Here is a 19,531-nt window from a genome sequence, read left to right as displayed (position 1 = left end):
CTGAGTTATCTGAAATTTAAAAAGTAGGTAATTTGTAGGATTTTTTTAAAACTACATAAGGATTATGGGTATAATTCAGTGGTATAGCATTTGCCTAAATGCACAAAGCTCTGGTTCCATTCCTTAGCATCCTCCCTCAAAAAAAGGCTAACCTCCAAAAAAAAAAGAGGCTAACCTAAAATATTTATGATCATACAAAAAATTTATGAATTTGTATGATAATTAAATTCTAGATTATTAAAATCACAATGAGATGTGTAAGTGTATATGAATATCTAATACTGTGATTTAAGAGAAATTGATTAGGAACATACAGAAGCCTTTTTAAAATTATGCCAGTTTAAAGTATTGAGGGCCTTCACCAAGAATTACTTAATTTCGAAACTGTTAATTTCAGAGACAAAGTATCTATAGTCTCTTATTTATTTATTTATTTATTTATTTATTTATTTATTTATTTATTTATTTATTTTGAGACAGGGTCTTGCTATGTAGTTCAGGCTAATCTGAAACTCACTATGTAGCCCAGGCTGGCCTTGAACTCTGGGATTCTCTTGCCTCAGTCTCCAGAGTACTGGGATTACAGGCACCACACACCCAGTTTATAGTCAGTCTCTTTGATTTAAACTAATTCTACCAGTTTTCCCTGTTAACCCCTATTCAAACTTTTCCTGCCCCACCCTTTTGAAAAGATAGGGTCTTTCTATGTGGTCTAGGCTGGCCTAGAAGTTCTGGGTTCAAGCAGTCTTCCTGCATCAGCCTCCCAAGTGCTAGAACCATAGGGACATGCCACCATGCCCAGCTTTTTTTTTGCTATTTTTAATCTTAATAATTAAAAAGCAAGTTAACTAATCTAAGCATGATAATCAGCTAACAGCCATTAGTAAAATTTTAAAACTAAATGCTCCTGGGGTTTTTTGTTTTGTTTCGTTTTTTTGTCTTTTGTTTGGTTAAACCCTATAGAGGACTATAGTAACTTTGGTTTGAAAAATTCAGTACTAAATAAGAAATCACTTAAAAAAAAATTAATACAAGCTGGGCATGGTGGCACGTGCCTGTAATCTCAGCACTCTGGGAGGCTGAGGTGGAAGGATCATGAGTTCAAGCCCAACCTGAACAATTTAGCAAGATCCTATCTCAAAAGATTTAAAAAAAGGGCAGAAGATTTAGCTCAGTGTGAAGCTGAGTTCAGTTCCCAGTACAGTATTGCCAAAAAGGTTTTTCTAATTAATTGATTAACACAGGGCCACAAAATAAAAAACAAGCTAGAGAGAATATGTGCAGAGAAGAAAGAGAACATTTTAAACTTAGATTTAATATGCAACTAAACTGAAATGTTAGTGATTTTTAAATTGATACTCAAGTGAGTAATCATGTTTTTGCTTACTGAATGAACTGTCTTATATATAGTACTTATTTCTTTGCTTTGATGTTTTATTATTTACTGAATAGTATAAAAATGAACTAACCTTCTAAGGAAGCTGTCATTTTATTAAATTCTTAGGGAAGGAAAAAAATTAATATTTATATCTGTGGACTTCCTGCTGTTAGCTTCCTACCAGTTAGTCATACAGGATTAAAATGTGTTAATGCATTGTGTTAAGATGCACAGGATAGAATGTATGTTACTGTGAATTAGGAAAAAAATCAGTTGATGATATAAAAGTACTTACAGGGACCCGGGATTTAGCTCTGTGGTGCCCTGCCTGCCTTGCAAGTGCAAGGTCCTGAGTTCGATTCCCAGTACCAAAAAAATAAAAACTAAAAATAAATAAAAATAAAAGTACTTACAGGATTATCAGGATAGTCAGAAAAGCTATGTTAAAGATACAGTACTATTTTTTCTCCTTAGAGCTGCTTTTTTCCCTTAAAGTTTCTCTTTTATGTCTCTAGAAAAGTTGTTTTGAGTGTGAAATTGATCTTTGACCTTTTTGTTTTTCTTCTAAATCTGTATATTCTGTGTACAGTGAGTGATGAGAGATGAAGTACTGTATTCTTACTCTTTTTCTAACAATCATCTTTTAAAATTATTATATTTTACTCCTGTCTGTTTTTAATAAATTGTTTTATTTATATTCCCATCCTTTTGAAATGTATTTATGTCCTTAAATCTTACCCAGGTGTTTGATATATATTCTACTCAGACATTCTTTTTTTTTCCTTTTGAGATGGGATTTCACTAAGTTGTCCACACTGGACTCAAACTTGTGGTCTTCCTGCCTTAGTCTCCCAAATAATTGGGATTATAGACATGCAGCACCATGCCTGGCTTCAGATATTCTTTCATGGCCCCTATGTACCATTTGTCTAGGCTCTGTTTGCATTTATATACTCCTCATTTAGGCAACTAATCGCATTGGTTTGATACTGGTTTTCAAGGATTCAAGCTTCTAGGTGTCATCTAACAGATGCCTCAGTATCATCTCTATAAATAAAATATGAAATTGAGAATGATGTACACAGTTTTTTAGCATTATTTAACTTTACTAACTATAGTTATAGATAACCAGATGGGAAAGGATATGAAAATAATGAAAACCTTTTGCCTTTCAAAAATTAATCTTACAAATACACTTGTTGATTACAGATACTTTTTGTATCTAACTTATTTGCTATACATAATTGGTTCTAAAGAAGATTCATGTAGATCTTCTGCAGATTGGATAACACAGAATTAATATGCTCAAAACATTTAAAATGATGTTGGGGAGTGGGAATACAGCTCAGAGGTAGAACATTTGCCTTCCATGCATGAGGCCTCAGGTTTAATCCCCAGTATCACAAAACCAAAAATAACTCTGGATAAAACATATCTTTTGTGTGAACTTCAAGCACTCTTGAGAAGTAATTTCTTTTCTCTGAACTTTTAGAATACAGTACTTTATTGGAGCTTCCTCTGGCTCTTGTCACTTGTGCTCATTTTCCTCCTTTTGGGGTCTCAGGTGTACAGGACTGAGTTAATCATACTTAATTCCTGATGCTTTGTCATCATCCCTTCTCTCTTGTTTTACAGTATTTATTCTTTCTTATTTCTTTTCCCATTTTCCTACTCCCCGCATGGGCAATCATTCTAATGTGTTTGATGTACAAATTCTTTGTTCTTATAAGTTCTTAGAAAATGTTTATTATTTGATGTGTGTTTTTAATATAAACCATGTTGTGCTGTAGATCCCATTTTATTTTTTACTTTTTTTCACTGAACACTTTTTAAGTTCTATCCATGTGTTGTCCTCTAGATTGTTTATTCCTGCAGTGTTGTGCTTTACCCTATACTAAATATCCCCCTTTTTCACCTGTTCTTTTTCCCAGTGATGGTACCAGATTGCCATTAATTTCTTGCCACATGGACAATACTGTGATAAATCCTTGTACTGTACTTTTATAAATCCGTGTGAGAAGCTGGACATGGTCCCACATTACAGAATCCTAGCACTGTGGGAGGCTAAGGGAGGAGGATTGCAAATTGGAGACCAGACTGGGTGACTTCGTGAAACCCTGTCTCAAAATAAAAAAATTTTAAAAGGCTGGGAATGTAGCTCAGTGCAGAAGCCCTGGGTTCAATCCCCAGTACCACTCCCCCACACAAATCTGTGTGAGAACTTTGTTGGGATATTATCTATTATCTCCCTTCTTAGACTGTAAGCTCCTCAAGGGCAGGGTTTATGTTGCTCATCTCTGTATGGTCCACAATGCCTTGTTTAAACTAGAAGTTGATGTGTTTGTTGAATAAATTCATGAATGTTGGACTAAGATCATAGATTATTCTGAGAAGAATAGTTTTTAGACTATTCTAAAGAATAGCAGAAGAAAAGTTCTTAGAATTGTTAAGAAGAGACACATTGTAATTAAAGAGGATGTTTAAAAAAAACCAAAGTATTACAGAATACTGAGAAACATTGAAAGCAGAAGTATAAGTGTAAAGTAAAAATTAAATTAATATACTGCTCTGTATTCCAGAGTTGTTTACTAGAGTAGGTAACTTGATGTTCTTGTTTTTATATCAAATCATTAGAATTATATAGAAAAATTGTAATATACTGAAATTGAATGTTCCTCTGTAAATTTTTCTAGTTTTTAGTTTAGTCAGTTTTTTAATGTAACCATGCTTATATGAATTTAACATATGCCCAAATTTAATAATATCTTTTTACATTTAACTGCTCTTAGTAATAGGAGAAGGGTTGAGTGACTCTATTAGCATGTGTAACACAAATGATCTATCTTTGGACACTCTTGGTTAAAATGTTAAAAATGTATAACATACCCAATTTGGGGATTTTTGAGTCAAGTATTTAGACATAAAGGTAAAGTTAGTCACTTCTAGGTCAGTAGCTTTAATTTTTGAATTTGACCAAAATAAGAAATATATATTGAAACCCAGGACACAACATATATCAACTTATCAAAAGACTAATTCCATTATATAATATATTATACTGTACTACACTTACTGCATTTGTGTTATTTTCAATTCTACTTGATCAACTATTTAATATGTAAGACCCATTTGGGAATGCTGCTCAAAAATACAGAATGCTGGGCTGGGGATTTAGCTCAGTGGTTCCGCTGCCTGCCTGGCAAGTGCAAGGTCCTGAGTTCGATCCCTGGTACCAAAAAGAAAAAATACAGAATGTTGTGTGATGATATAATAAAGCAAAGCAATTGGAAAATAAGGTTTAATATTGATGAGACAAAACCACTTAAGAGAATATGAAACCAAGTCTACATTCATCTGTAGATAATGTAGTATTTCCTATTTTTCTGTTGCACTGTATACCAATTATTTTAGACTAAAAATGATAGGACTAAGCTCGCTTCAGTAATAAATAAAATAGTAAATACATGTTCACTGTATTCCCTCACGACCCATAAAAAAATATAGCCAAGCCCCGGGATTTAGCTCAGTGGCACTGCACCTGCCTTACAAGTGCAAGGTCCTGAATTCAATCCCCAGTACCAAAAAAAAATATATATATATATATATATATATGCCATATTTAAGCTGTCTCTATATCATGCTTTCTACTGAAAACTTTTTCTGATTTTTTTTAATTGGACAAAAAATATGAGGCTAAACAGCAACAAAAAAAGGTAATATAGAAACCAAATTTAAAAAGATGAAATGATGACTTTATCTGTAGTTTAAAATTGTACTTTATGGTGTTGGGGTATGGCTTAGTGGTAGAATGCCTGCCTAACATACCCAAAGCTGTGTGGATGCAGTCCCCAGCAGCCCCTACCAAAGGCATAGCTAAAGTGTACCTTAAGGTGTCGTCATTGAATAGATTTATGTATTTATATCTGACAGGAGGTGGAGCTCTTATTTTCTGGTATCCAGTAATAGTGCCTATTGAAATTTTTTGTTGTTAAACCCTTGTCACATCCTCTGCTGTACTCAATAATTAGTGTTGCTACAGCTTCCAGAATTAATCACATGACATTATCTGATTTTTACCAACCTGATATATTTTTTATGTTATTCCTTCTGTTAGTGCTTTGATGTGTATCTAGGCAATTCTGCTAACTCCCTTGTTACACACACTCAACCACTGACTATTTGAGGAAGAACTGCTTTTTGTGCATTACTTTCACTCTTATATATTCTATCTGTGTTCTGGGTTTGTAGTCTTTATATTCAGTTAAATAAATTATTCTTATGCTCTAAGCTTCTGGGATAGTGTTTGTTAATAATAGACAGTACCATTTCTATTTATTAATGTCCTCAAAATTCTAGTTTTATTTTGGATCATCTTACCATTTGTAAGGATTTTATATCTGTGAATGTCCAATGTGGTCATAATACAATTACTAGTCTGGTTAATATTAATTGTAATTATAATTACATAGCAGCTATACAAGGGTACTTTGAAATTAAAGAATATGTAAAAGAGAATCCAGTCTCGCAGAACTTCTGAATTCTGCTAACATCATTGCATTTATTATCAGACATGTCCTTGCTGTGCTAATGGATTTATACATTGTTATTTGTTACATTTTTACCTGTTGATTATTAAGAACTTTAATAAATCAAAATATGGGTTCCTATAAGGTTTATAGAAGTAGTAAGAAATCTTTCTCACAAATCTAATGGCCTTTGCTCTGAAAAAAAGTAAAGTCTTTCCCTACCACTTTGCTTGGGTAGAAATATAAAATTGAATATAAACAATACACTTTGCTGAAGTTTACTCTTTAGGAAAAAGTAAGTCTCTGAAAGTAACTGCAGTCCTATTGGAATTGTGGTTTTTCTTGTTACAGAGCACTCTAGGGGGAAAACTTAGTTTCTTTTAGTCAATAATAAAATATTGTGCATATAAGAACTACCTACACTGTTGAGATCTCCAATTCTAGCAAATAGATGAATTTCTGATTTTTTGTTTTGTTTTATTCTTTTGTCACTCTCTTTAGAGCAGTTTAACATCTAAAGGATAACTTTTTTCCTTGAACTTGAAAATCATTTTTAATATATTAGATGATTTTATTTTAAAAATTCTTAAATTATCCATGGTATTCATGTTAACTGCAATCCAAAAGAACAGACAACTATTGTTTTACCCAGTTCTTTTTAAAAACAGCTTTACCGGGGCTGGGGATTTAGCTCAGTGGTTCTGCCACCTGCCTCAAAAGCACAAGAACCCAAGTTCGATCCCCGGTACCAAAAAAAAAATAAAAATAAAAAAATAAAAACAGCTTTACCTGGGCCGGGGATTTAGTTCAGTGGTGTTGCCGCCTGCCTCACAAGCACAAGGTCCTGAGTTCAATCCCCGGGACCAAAAAACAAATTAAATATTAAAAATAAAAACAGCTTTATTGTTGTTTAATTTACATATCATAGTATTAACTCATTTTAAATATACAATGTAAATGAGTTAGTAAATTTACTCAGTTGTAAGACCATCACCACCATCTAGATTTAGAATAATTCCATCACCTCAGAAAGATCTTTTTTTTTTTTTGGTACCAGAGATTGAACTCAGGACCTTGTGCTTGCAAGTCAGGCACAGTGCCAGTGAGCTAAATCCCTGGCCCCATGATCTCTTGTGCCTATTTGCAACGGAGCTTCATTCTCTTTGCTTATAACCCAAAGCAGTTACTCTTCTTTCTGTTTCCATAGATTTACCTTTTCTCTATAGAGATGTAAATAGAATTAGAATGTTTGGAACCGTTTGTGCTTGGCTTCTTTCACTTCATTTGAGGTTGATCTGTGTTGTAGCATGTGTCAGTAATTTGTCCTTTTTGTTGCTGGATTGCCCTGGTTTCTCCTAAGCATGATTAATCCCTGAATTTGCTTCAGAGTTGTGTTATCAAAAAAAGTGTATTTCTTCCATTTCATGTCCACATTATAGGACAATGAATATTGCTAACAGTTTTCCAGCTGACTTGATATGAGGGAATAACAAGTATAACTAACCTTAAAATGATATATATTTCCTTTGTATTTAATATACATTGTCATTTTGAATAATCCTATGTGGGAATTCTGATTCTCTCCTAATAACATTAATTGTTTCTCTCACTGAACTTTTATTATCCTTGAGATACAAATTTAATATAGTGTTCAGGTATACAAGTGATAGAGACTTATTTAATGGAGAATTTTTAGAAAGATAATATCTTGAGAAGACTAATTTCACATTATATTTAAATACCAGAGAAATATTTCGACAATTTAAAAACTTCTTTTCCCTACTTTGATCCTTAAGTTTGGTTCCTTTAGTTTTACAGTTAATGCTAAAAGAACAGTTGTTCTAAATGGGCCATGAAGGTAGCATTAACATTTAATGTTATCCTCAACTATATTTTGATTTTGCATTAGATTTGATGTTTTTTAAAAAGTCCAGTCTAATCAGCAAAAAATTTGAGATTCTTTTCTGTTTTTCTTTTCTCCTTACCCTTGTCTTTTTTTTTTTTCCCCCAGCGCCGGGAAACCCCTGTCTTAATTTCCAAAATCCTTCTGTCCGAAAAAGTAGTTATTTGAAAAATTCACATTTTTTTTTATTGGCAACATCACAGTTATGCTGTGTGAAATAAATGAAATAGTAGAGGCTTTAGTCTACCTAACACTGGTGTGACTCTGAAAATTCATTCTATGACAGTTATAATGGTTTGGGGAGGGAGGTCCATGTGTGTGGGAGGGATGATTTTTTTTTCATAGCATGGCACTTTTTCAAACATTTTTCATGTGCTTAGGTACATCCAAGCAGAAGTCCAGTTCCCTGCAGGTAGCAGATCAGGACCAACTGCCACCTTTTCACCCATACCAGCCTTTGGAGTGCATAGTAGAGGAGACTGAAGGCAAGCTGAATGAACTGGGACAAAGAATTAGTGCTATTGAAAAGGCACAGCTTAAGTCTTTGGAGTTAATTCAAGGTGAACCTCTGAACAAAGATAAGATAGAAGAACTTAAAAAGAACAGAGAAGAGCAAGTCCAGAAGAAGAAGAAAATACTGAAAGAACTGCAGAAAGTGGAAAGGCAGTTGCAGATGAAAACACAACAGCAATTTACCAAAGAATATTTGGAAACCAAAGGTCAGAAAGACACAGTGTCTCTACACCAGCAGTGCTCTCATAGAGGAGTCTTCCCAGAAGGGGAAGGAGATGGTAGTCTTCCAGAGGATCACTTTTCAGAATTACCTCAGGTTGACACAATCTTATTTAAAGATAATGATGTTGATGAGCAACAGTCTTCACCATCGGCAGAGCAAATTGATTTTGTCCCAGTCCAGCCTTTATCACCTGCACAGTGTAACTTTTCCAGTGACTTAGGTTCTAATGGGACAAATTCTCTTGAACTGCAGAAAGTATCAGGTAATCAGCAAATTTTAGGACAGCCTCACATTGCTATTACTGGACATGATCAGGGGCTTTTAGTTCAAGAACCAGATGGATTAATGGTTGCAACTCCAGCCCAGACGCTTACCGACACTCTTGATGACCTGATAGCAGGTGGGTTAAGAAATATATCTGTAATAATTTCTCTTTAATCTGTGTGATCAACTTCTTTACACACCCCTCAAAAAACACAGACTTTGTACTTTTCCACTTTAGAGCTATTTTTGTAAACGTACTCCTTTCTTGAGCTATTTTGGAAGTGAATTCAACTGAGCTCAACAGCACTAACCTATAAAAATGTTTCTACCTCTTTTTTTGGTCACATTTTGAAGGCAAAGAAATAAAGTTGCCATAATCTTTCATTTTAGACCTTTAGTATAAAAAGCCACCTTATATTGTGTCTTAGGTAGGAACTCTCAAAATACAATTTCTTTATAAATTTTAGAGATATCCATGTATGACTACAAATAAAATGTTCCTGCTGGTGATTTTCATGTTTGGAAATCACAGTTTTATATCACATTGCTTTTTATTTATAATTTTACCAGACAAATTTAATTATTTTTAACTAAATGAAATGTTCAGAGAAAACTAAGCATTCTATTATATTTGTGGTTAGAAGATTAAAGTAAATTTAAATTATCATCACTTGGAGATTGGAAGTTTTACATTAAACCTTGATGAAAACATATAGACACACCAAACATAGATAACTCTGAACACACAAACACACACACATACACACACAGTAAGAGAGAGAGAAAAAAGCCCTGATAAAGTATATGTTTCTGTTTATTGTTGTGTGGAAAATTACAACTAGATATGAAATGAGGTGCACAAGTTTACTTTCCCTTTCATTGTCCTTGCAGCAGTGAGAAAACAGTGCAATTAATCATTTACCTTCCTAAAGATGGCTGGTGAATGTATCACCTCCATGAGAGCCCAGTTCAGAAATGCAGCCAGAATGGCTGTTGACAGTGGATGAAGACCAAGAACTAAGATGTAGCTGGAGTGATATTCAAAGGCAGGCCAGTCCTCTGTCTCTTGATTGCAACATTTTTTTCCTTACTGTTGTCTGTTTCATGTCATATTCTCCTCCCTCCTTCCTGATTATGCTATCCCAGTTCCCCTTTTCTTTTGTGAGCCTTTAGTCTTCCTAATCATTACTGAATCTTTTAAATGTGGAATAAGATTACTTAAATCAGGAATTTTATTGGGTATGTGTATAACTTCCATTGGTTATAGAATTGTGATACTGCCTTTGAGGCTCCTCTGATATGTAATATGTATAACTGTGCAGAGGAATGTTTTGGTTGTCTTAAAGAAAATTAAAATGTTGGGGAATGTTTTAAGGAATTAGGCTCTTTATTGTTTAGTTTGGATTTTTGTATTTTTCAGCATGCAGCCACTTAACTCAAACTTTGTACCATTAGCATTGAAAGCTATTAAACATTGTGGATAAACTCTTGTAGTTCATTTATAGTTCTAATTTATAATCTGGGTAAAAAAATTATTGGAATATGAAGTATGATTATGAATAATAATGACCAAACTAGTGACCTGGGATAACATTTTTGACTTATGGTTCTGTAACTAGTGTTCCCAATTAATTACTCAGTTTGTAGCTATGAAAGCTATATTACTGATCAAGTCAGAACCTTTTTTAAAAAATAAAAAATGTAGAGGCAGGGCACGATGACACGTTTTCCTAGCTACTCAGAAGTCTGAAGTAAGAGGATCAAAAGTTAGGTAAGGGGCCGGGGATTTAGCTCAGTGGTTTTGCTGCCTGCTGTGCAAGCGCATGGACCTGAGTTCAATCCCCAGTATCAAAAAAAAAAAAAAACTAGGTAAGTTAGCAAGACTCTGTCTCAAAATAAAAAATTTTAAAAGGCAGAGGGATGTAGCTAAGTGGTAGCACACTTGCCTAGCATGTGCTTGACCCTAGGTTCACTCCTTAGTACCACAAGACTGTAGAACAGGTCAAAAGGGAACTTACAGGTGTTAAACTTGATGGTAATATTTACAGATGACTCTTATAGGAAAAGTGTTTATTTTATTGATGTATTTGTTAAATGGAAATGGTCTTTTACAAAGTTCTCATGAAACTTTAAACAATGAGCTTAAGAAAGTTTTGAAATTATATACAATGTTAATATAAACTAAGAAAATTTATGTTAAACATTAATACCTACCATATTTTACAGTATTCTCTCATTGATGAGTTTTAATGTTTAAATGAGCCAAATAAGTTAAAAAATTAATTTCATATAAAAATTTCAATCTTTATGAAGGTTATCTGTTTGAAATACATGGCAGTAATTGTATTTGTTCAAGGTAATCTATCTCACTTAAAATTTAAAATAATTTTTTCCAAATCTAAGTTTATCTTAATTTTCTCATTTGAAGATAGAAATTAGAAAAGGTTAAGACCCAATTCAGCAATTGTAAAATACATTAATATATTGATAGAATAAAGCAGGCCACAGATAACATTAATTTTACCTAAATTAAATTTAATTCTCATCCTTCACATTTCATAAAGGAGAGAATAATCTATATATTAAAGTTTTACTTTAAAGAATATATATAATAGCAATAAATTTCATTCTATAAAGGAATTTTTTTCCTTATTGTTGTTCTGCCTTTGAAATATTTGTCATGATAATGAGTTGGTTATATACATAATTCATGTCATGTCTTGATTAGCTGACTAACTTAGCCTTTTAGTATGTAGTCATATAGAGGTCATGCTTGATGTAGCCCTAGATAGAATATATATATTTTCTCTTGATTAGGAACATGGTTTCTCAAGTTGTTTTCTTTTGAAATTGAGTGTTCATTGGACTTTACTAATTACCATAGTAGTGAGTAATCTTGCAAAAGTTCATATATGGGGCTGGGAATTTAGCTCAGTGGTTTCGCCACCTGCCTCGCAAGCGCAAAGACCTGAGTTCAATCCCCGGTACCAAAAAAAAAAAAAGTTCATATATGTAGAACTTTAAAGTCATTTAAAGAAACTGAAAATAGTTTTCACCATTGAGCAGTTCTATAAAAATGTCATTCCTAATATATAAAGATTATATAAAATGTTAAAAATCAACTAATATCGAAATTTTTTACATTTATTGAGCATCTATGGACCAAGCTCTGTTCTAAATGCTTTATGTTACATTATCTCATGGGCTATTTGTAATTATTCTAAAAAATAGGTCCTTTTTCCATCGGTTTTCCTATTAAAAAAAGAAGCTTAGGAAAATTAAGTTGCTAGTAAGTGCCAAGATTCAAAATCAGTTCAGCCACATTTAAGAATCTTAGATCTAGCCAGGTATGGTAGCATATGCCTATAATCCCAGCTATTTGGGAGACTGAGGCAGGAGGAAGGATCTAAATTCAATCTTAGGCTGGGGAATTTAGTGAGACCTTGTCTCAAAAAATAAAAGGGGCTGGGGATGTAGTTCAGTGTGAAGGCTGAAATATTAAATTAATATTAAATATTAATATTAAATAAATATTTAAAAATAATATGGCTGTAGCTCAGTGGTAGAGCACTTGCCTAGTAAGTTTTATGACTTTTTTTTGGTACCAGGGATCGAACTCAGGTCCTTGTGCTTGTGAGGCAGGCGGTGGCATCACTGAGCTAAATCCCTGGCCCAGTTTTATGACTTTTTAGTCCCTTGCTACTGTTGACAACCTAATATGCTCTCTTAAAACAAAATTTCAGTTTTAACAAATGTTGTTTTAAGTAACCCTGCAGTTGTCAATGTAGGTGTAAGAATAAAAAATCAATTATAAAATTCTGCTATTTTGAGAACATTTGCATTAAAATGTCTTTAAATAGCAGGGCATAGTGATGCATGCCTTAATCCCAGCACTCAGGAGGCTGAGGCAGGAGGATTGCCCTGAGTTCAAGGCCATCCTGAAACACATACCAAGCTTCTCTCATAAAAATAAATCCTCTAATTAATGCTAGTATTTTATTTTTAGCTTATTTAAATAGTACTATTTAATAAAGTTATTATTATATAGAACAGATTATAGCAATTAAATTTCTTTTAAAAACCATACAACATATTTTGTTTATCCCTGGTAATAAGAATTTTTAAAAATAAGATTATCTTCCATACCACCTATAAAACTTTCTTCAGTTTCGTAGGCTAAATTAAGCTGGGTGGTACATACCTGTAATCCCAGCTACTGTAGGGACTTGCAGCAGGTCTGTCACAGGTTTGAGGCCAGCCTGTGAAAACTTAGGTCCTGTGTCAAAATAAAAAATAAAATAAGGACTGAGGATGTAGATTAGTGGCATAACACCTCTGGATTTGATCCCCAGTACCATTAAAACAAAATAAATAAAGTAAGAATAATATTTCTAGTTCTTCTATACCTTATTTTAGAATACTGTGTAAATTTAATTTGAATTATATATCAATCTTTGTGGTCTTAGTCATTTTCAGAGATATTTCATTCTAGGTAGTATACATTTTAGGATTTATAAAAATGTCAGAGTTCTGCTATAATGTCCTCAGATTATAACCTTTATTCCACATGTACCTTTTCAATCTCTTGCTACTTTCTAATGTTATTTTTATAACTTTTCATCTGTAATTAATTCTATTAAAGTCACTTTCTATGGAATGTTTCTGACTGTCATTATTACAAGGAGAAAAATGCTTCTAGGATAATGTAGTACAAAAATGTACAATAACTGATGTAACAATATATTTTTGGTAAAAGATGTTAATACACAAAAGTATATTTAAAAATGAACTCTGTAAAGAAGTCTTTCATTGCATCATATTCCAGCATAGCATGTCAATCAACTATTTAAAAAGTTTTAAATATCTGCTTTTTATAATAAAAAAGATAACATCAATAAACAAAATGATGACAGAAAAGTAATTCTTTGCTGAGGTATACTGTAACAGTTATCAGACCATCCACTGTTAATAAAGTGCTATACATTGCTAGTGGCTGTTTTTGTTTTGGGGGGGGCGGTTTAGCTATTTTCCAAACATAGCAGCTCTTTTAAGGAGGCATAGCAGAATAGTATCTGCTTATTGTGTAACAAAAAATTTTAAGGCTTTGTTTCCATTATCCATGTTCTTATAGATGAAACAAACATATATAATAATCATTCCTCTTTGTAACTGGATAGTTGAATTAAGTTAATTATATGGTGACTGAAATTACCAAAGTTTGTATTGCCACGATGGTTTTATATATTGGTGGGGAGTGGGGAAGATAGTTTATGTAGAAACATATCCAGGCATCTTAAACTTTGCTAAGTTATTTAAACTAGTATCTTATCATTTTCCAACACTTGAAGTGCTTATATTTTCCTTTAAGTCTTGTGTGTTTCTTGAGGCAAATATAAGGTTACTGCCATCACTGAAGCTTCATTTTTTTCTATATATTTTTACTTTTATTTTATTTTTTTATTTTTATTTTTTATTTTTGGTACTGGGGATTGAACTCGGGATCTTGTGCTTGCGAGGCAGGCTGTGGCACCACTGAGCTAAATCCCCGGCACTTCTATATTATTAATGATTATGTTTTTTCTTATTTTTTTCTTGAGCGAATAGTAATGTTTTCATTTTTCAATACAGTGAATAATAGTACTGTAAGTCTTGTAAAATATCTGATAATTACATTTATTGAACACTCACCATGTGCCAAACACTGTGTTAAATGCTTTAAATAACATGATCTCATGGACTGTCACAGCATCTGAGATAGGTCCTGTTCCTCTTTCTGTGGGTCAGGTTCCATCCTCTGTGAAATTTAAGAAATATTCACAGATGTAAAAGATATAACTTTCAATCAACTTTTTAAGCAGCAGATTTTTAAGTTCATAAAGTTCCAATGTTTATTTTTTAAAAGTTTCTCCCTAACGTTGATTTCTTTTAACAAATTTTCAAGTAAATACTGAATATTAAAAACATACATTACCTATTATGTAAGAAATATTCTAACTTCTTCCCTTCCTCCTCTTTTTTCATTTTGCATTGTCCATAGGATGTTTTTATCTTACTAAACTAAAATGTATAACTCTTTTTTAAAAAAAACTTGGAAACTATATTATCCCTGTTGACAATGTAAAAAGCTATTTTTTATTGTATGTGCACTGTATATCAGGCACTGTATTAGGTATTTTATGTGCATCATCTGAAGTGATCTTTCCAACAGCTTTCTAAGACAGGTACTATTGTTTTCCTCATTCTGCATATAAGGAAAATTGAGGCTCAGACAAGTTTGATTACTTATTCAAGTTTAGAAAGTCAGTAGTAGAACTGGGATCCAACTGTAGGTTTTCCTGATTCCAAGGCTTGTGATTTAACCATTACAGTATATTACTACTATGAAAATTTCGGTATTTGGTGCTTTTCTATGTACACATAACCTTATTTATAAAATGAAATTTAGCAATATGAATATTGTTTTTCAGCTGTGAGTAACAGAGTGCCCACTGGTTCAAATAGTTCCTCTCAGACCACAGAATGTCTTACACCTGAATCCTGTTCACAAACTACAAGCAATATGGTTTCCCAATCTATGCCCCTGGTGTATCCTTCAGTTGACATTGATGCTCATGTGAGTAGATTGCTTTAAACTTATTTTGCATATTTTAATTTGGTTTGGAAAAGAAAATTATCACTGTACATTCATGATGAAACAAAATATTTTCTCTTCAATTGAAAACTTTTGTTAACAAAAAAGTAACATTTTTTTGGCCATGTTTGGTGGTACACACTAGTGATCCTAGCACTTAGGAGGCTGAGGCAGAAAGATCACCCACCAGTTTGAGGCCAACCTGGGCTACATAGTGAGTTCAGGGCCAGCCTGAACTATATTACGAGACCTTGGCTCAAAAAAACAAAAAAAGCCCCCAAAAGTAACATTTTTTTTTTCTTTTCCTAGACCGAGAGCAATCATGACACAGCATTGACACTAGCTTGTGCTGGTGGTCATGAAGAACTTGTATCAGTACTTATTGCACGGGATGCTAAAATTGAGCACAGAGACAAAAAAGGTAAGATGAGTCAGTCACAAATAAAATCTGAATATAGTTACATCAGAAAATAGTTGTAACTTTTTTATTATCAGTAATTTTTACCCTGTCTCAGTGATAAGATGAAGCAATATCCAGATTTATTAATCTACAGAGCCAAATAATTCTCCAAAAATTTACTATAGATATGAGTCATAAGTGAAGGTCACAGAGTTGAGGATGTTGCTCAAGTCTTCCTTAGCATGTTTAAGGACCTGGGTTAGCAACACACCAAAAATATGCCTGCCTTTCTCCTTAATCCTGAGGTAGTTCGTACAAAAGCGTCAAAGTTCATTGTGATTATACATTTTAATAGTTTTTAATTGACTTAGTCTTTCCACTTTGTCAGATATTTATAGCTTTTTGTTATTAATAAATTAGGTTTTAGAACAGTTTTATGCTAAAGAGTTATCAGTACCTGCCCTGAAGGTTTTTTTTAATAAAATAACAAAATTGAAAACAGTGGCTTTAAAATAAATAAAACCCACACATTTGTTAGAGATTTTTATTTTCTGATTTAGGTTTTACACCACTGATTCTGGCAGCAACAGCAGGGCATGTTGGAGTTGTTGAGATTCTTTTGGACAAAGGTGGAGATATAGAAGCACAATCTGAACGAACTAAGGATACTCCACTTTCACTGGCATGTTCTGGTGGACGTCAAGAGGTGTGTTAATTTTCATTTTGTAAATGTTTAGCTTATTTTTAAATATGCATTTGGTTAGTATTTTAGTAACATGTATAGAATGTGCATGTGTTTTGAATGTTCCACATGCTTTCTGAGGAGCGAGATACTTTGGTTAAGTTTAATGGGCATAGTAAATGTACTTTTTTTTTTTTGGTACCGGGGATTGAACTCAGGACCTTGCGCTTGCAAGGCAGGTGCTGGAACCACTGAGCTAAATCCCTGGCCCAAGTAAATGTACTTTTAAGAAATCTACTTTTTGCCCTTAAGGCTAAGTAAAAATTCTTTTTTTTTTTGGTACCGGGGATTGAACTCGGGTCCTTGCGCTTGCGCAGCAGGCAGCGAAACCACTGAGCCAAATCCCTGGCCCTAAAAATTCTTACTTTTACACTTACTGAGGCTGAATGAACTATAATTCTAACACATATGAAATTTAAACTGATTCTTCAACAGTCTAAAATATATTGAGCTGGGTGTGGTAGCACATGCCTGTAATCCCAGCACTTTGGAGGCTGAGGCAGGTGGATTGCTATGTCTTCAAGGCCAGCCTGGGCAACATAGTTCAAGGACATCCTGAATTACATGTGAGACCCTGTCTCAAAAACAAAACTATCATATTTGGACAAAGATTGTAGGTCTTATATCTTTGTGCTTCCTTCACTGTAAGTTGAGCCTTTGCTGTGAACTGGGTTTCTGTGTTTATACTTCGCAGGTGGTAGACTTGCTGCTGGCTCGAGGTGCGAATAAAGAGCACAGGAATGTGTCTGATTATACACCCTTGAGTCTAGCTGCGTCTGGAGGATATGTCAATATCATTAAGATTCTGCTTAATGCTGGGGCAGAAATCAATTCAAGGTACCACCTGTTCATTTTATTACTCATAAATACTAAGTTATTACTTTGGAGTTAAGTGTCTTTCCCTAAATGTTTGGATAGATACCATTTTAAATTAAGATATTACTAAAGTTGCAAAGCCAAAAACTTATTCCTGTAGTCCCAGTTTATTTCAGGGATGTGGCTTCTTTTAAAGAGGTCTCATTTCAAAAAGTACTTCATCATATATAGTTGAAAACTTATAGCCCCTAAGTAGAAATTATGTTTTAAATTATGAGATTTTTCCATTCCTATTAGTCTAAACAAATAAAATCTATTCATCAGTCTTAAAGACCTTTAATTTTACTGAAACATTTTCATCTTTAATGCTTTGTTAAAACATAAGCAACATATTATTTTAATTCTTCTGAGTATCTTTCCCCCTTTAGGACTGGGAGTAAACTAGGTATTTCTCCCCTGATGTTGGCTGCAATGAATGGACACGTTCCTGCAGTGAAACTGCTGCTTGACATGGGTTCAGACATTAATGCTCAGATAGAGACCAATCGGAACACAGCTCTCACCTTGGCCTGTTTCCAGGGCCGAGCAGAGGTGGTGAGTTTGCTTCTGGACCGCAAAGCCAATGTTGAACACAGAGCAAAGGTAAGCATTTTATAATTTATCAGCTATTTCAGAAACACTTCTCGTAAAAAGAACATGACATTTCAACTCAAATTGAGCATGGTATTTTAAATTGTTGTAAATTAAAACTGATGACTCAATGCAGGTTTGGAGAATTATTTTATACAATAGTCATTTACACTTTGACCATGTATGACTTTTATTTAGGACAGTGAAGAACATAGAATCAGTACTTTCCCCACGTCAGCTCTGAATGTCTTTTTTATTGATTTTGCAGCTTGCAATTTTTTTTTTTTTTTTAATTTTCTGGTTCCTGGAATTGAACTCAGGACCTTGCACTTGCCAGACAGATGCAATGGTTTGTTTCATTTTCAGACTGGGTCTTGTTAGCTAGTTCAGGCTGGGCCTGAATTCACTATGTAGCCCAGGTTGGCTTCAAACTTGTGGCTATCCTCCTGCCTCCACTACCCAAGTGCAGGTATGATAGGTGTGCACCACCATGTGTGGCTCCGCAAATTTTGAATCTAATATTATTTTGTATTGTTTTTTAATGCAGATTTTAAAAGAACTTCTTTTAAGCAGGCATGTGCACAATGTCATTGGTGTAAAAAGCTCAAGCAAAATATAAGTTCATGGATTATAAAATTAAGATAGCTAAGGGCTGGGGATGTAGCTCAGTGGTGCAGCGCCTGCCTGGCAAGCGTGAGGCCCTGAGTTCAATTCAAAAGAAGAAAAAAAAAAGACCAGAAAATTAAGACAGCTAAAGTCTAGTTTTGGTGTTTGTTTGTTATTTTCAGACAGGGTCTTGTTGTAATTCAGGCTGGTCTTCAACTTACTATGTAGCCCAGGCTGGACTTCAACTCATGGCAATCTTCCTGCGTTGAGCCTCCCAAGTGCTGAGATTACAGGCATGCACCACCACGCCCAGTTTAAAATCTAGTTTCATCATAACAGATTCTGACAGTTTCTTTACTGTTTATTATTTAGAAAATATGAGTCAGTGTATAAGTGATATGAATTCAGTTCTTCAAACTGATAGGCTCTTAGCATCCTAGAAAAATGCAGCTTGTATGGTACTCTTTATAATTAACAACAACCATTTCAAATTGTAAAGGTTTGAATAAAAATTTGATATTTTCTTTTTTTTTAAATTAAATTCTTTTATTGGTACATTGTAGGTATGCAACACAATTACATTTCTCATTGGGAATTGTACCTTTACATAATGCATCTTGGTTCTTATTTTTTCCCCATTCCTAGCCCTCCCTTCACCCCCTCCACCCTTCCCTATTTACAAAGACTTTATTTCCATTTTTTCCATTTCTCATCATTTTTCCTTTCCCTTCTTTCCTTTCCCCTGCCCCTCCCACTACCCCTACCCCTTTGGACCTTTTCTTCCTATTTTGCATTATCGATTATTCATTCTAATCATTGGTACATTTTAGGTATACAATATAATGACATTCATCATTGGAAATTTGCACCTTTGCATAGTCTCTCTTGGTTTTTATTTT

At 33.7% G+C, this 19,531-nt stretch overlaps 1 protein-coding gene across 3 annotated transcripts in view; it reads left to right on the top strand.

Moving 5' to 3' along the window:
• Positions 1-19,531, top strand: part of Ankhd1 (ankyrin repeat and KH domain containing 1) — a 135,312-nt gene that overhangs the window by 90,824 nt on the left and 24,957 nt on the right. For all 3 annotated transcript variants that reach the window (XM_004841880.4, XM_087180781.1, XM_004841878.4), the window contains exons 15-20: positions 8,188-8,943; positions 15,275-15,420; positions 15,748-15,859; positions 16,399-16,544; positions 17,275-17,417; positions 17,825-18,038. In XM_004841880.4, the coding sequence (XP_004841937.2) occupies positions 8,188-8,943; positions 15,275-15,420; positions 15,748-15,859; positions 16,399-16,544; positions 17,275-17,417; positions 17,825-18,038 (1,517 nt within the window). The remainder of the gene's footprint in view (positions 1-8,187; positions 8,944-15,274; positions 15,421-15,747; positions 15,860-16,398; positions 16,545-17,274; positions 17,418-17,824; positions 18,039-19,531) is intronic.

This window comes from Heterocephalus glaber, unplaced genomic scaffold (assembly GCF_053883595.1).
Source record: "Heterocephalus glaber isolate CG9 unplaced genomic scaffold, H.glaber_assembly_v1.0 deba00001465, whole genome shotgun sequence".
In the NCBI taxonomy this organism is placed as follows: Eukaryota; Metazoa; Chordata; class Mammalia; order Rodentia; family Bathyergidae; genus Heterocephalus; species Heterocephalus glaber.
The sequence above is the reverse complement of the archived record's forward strand: the minus strand, read 5'-3'. Positions and strand labels throughout refer to the sequence as shown.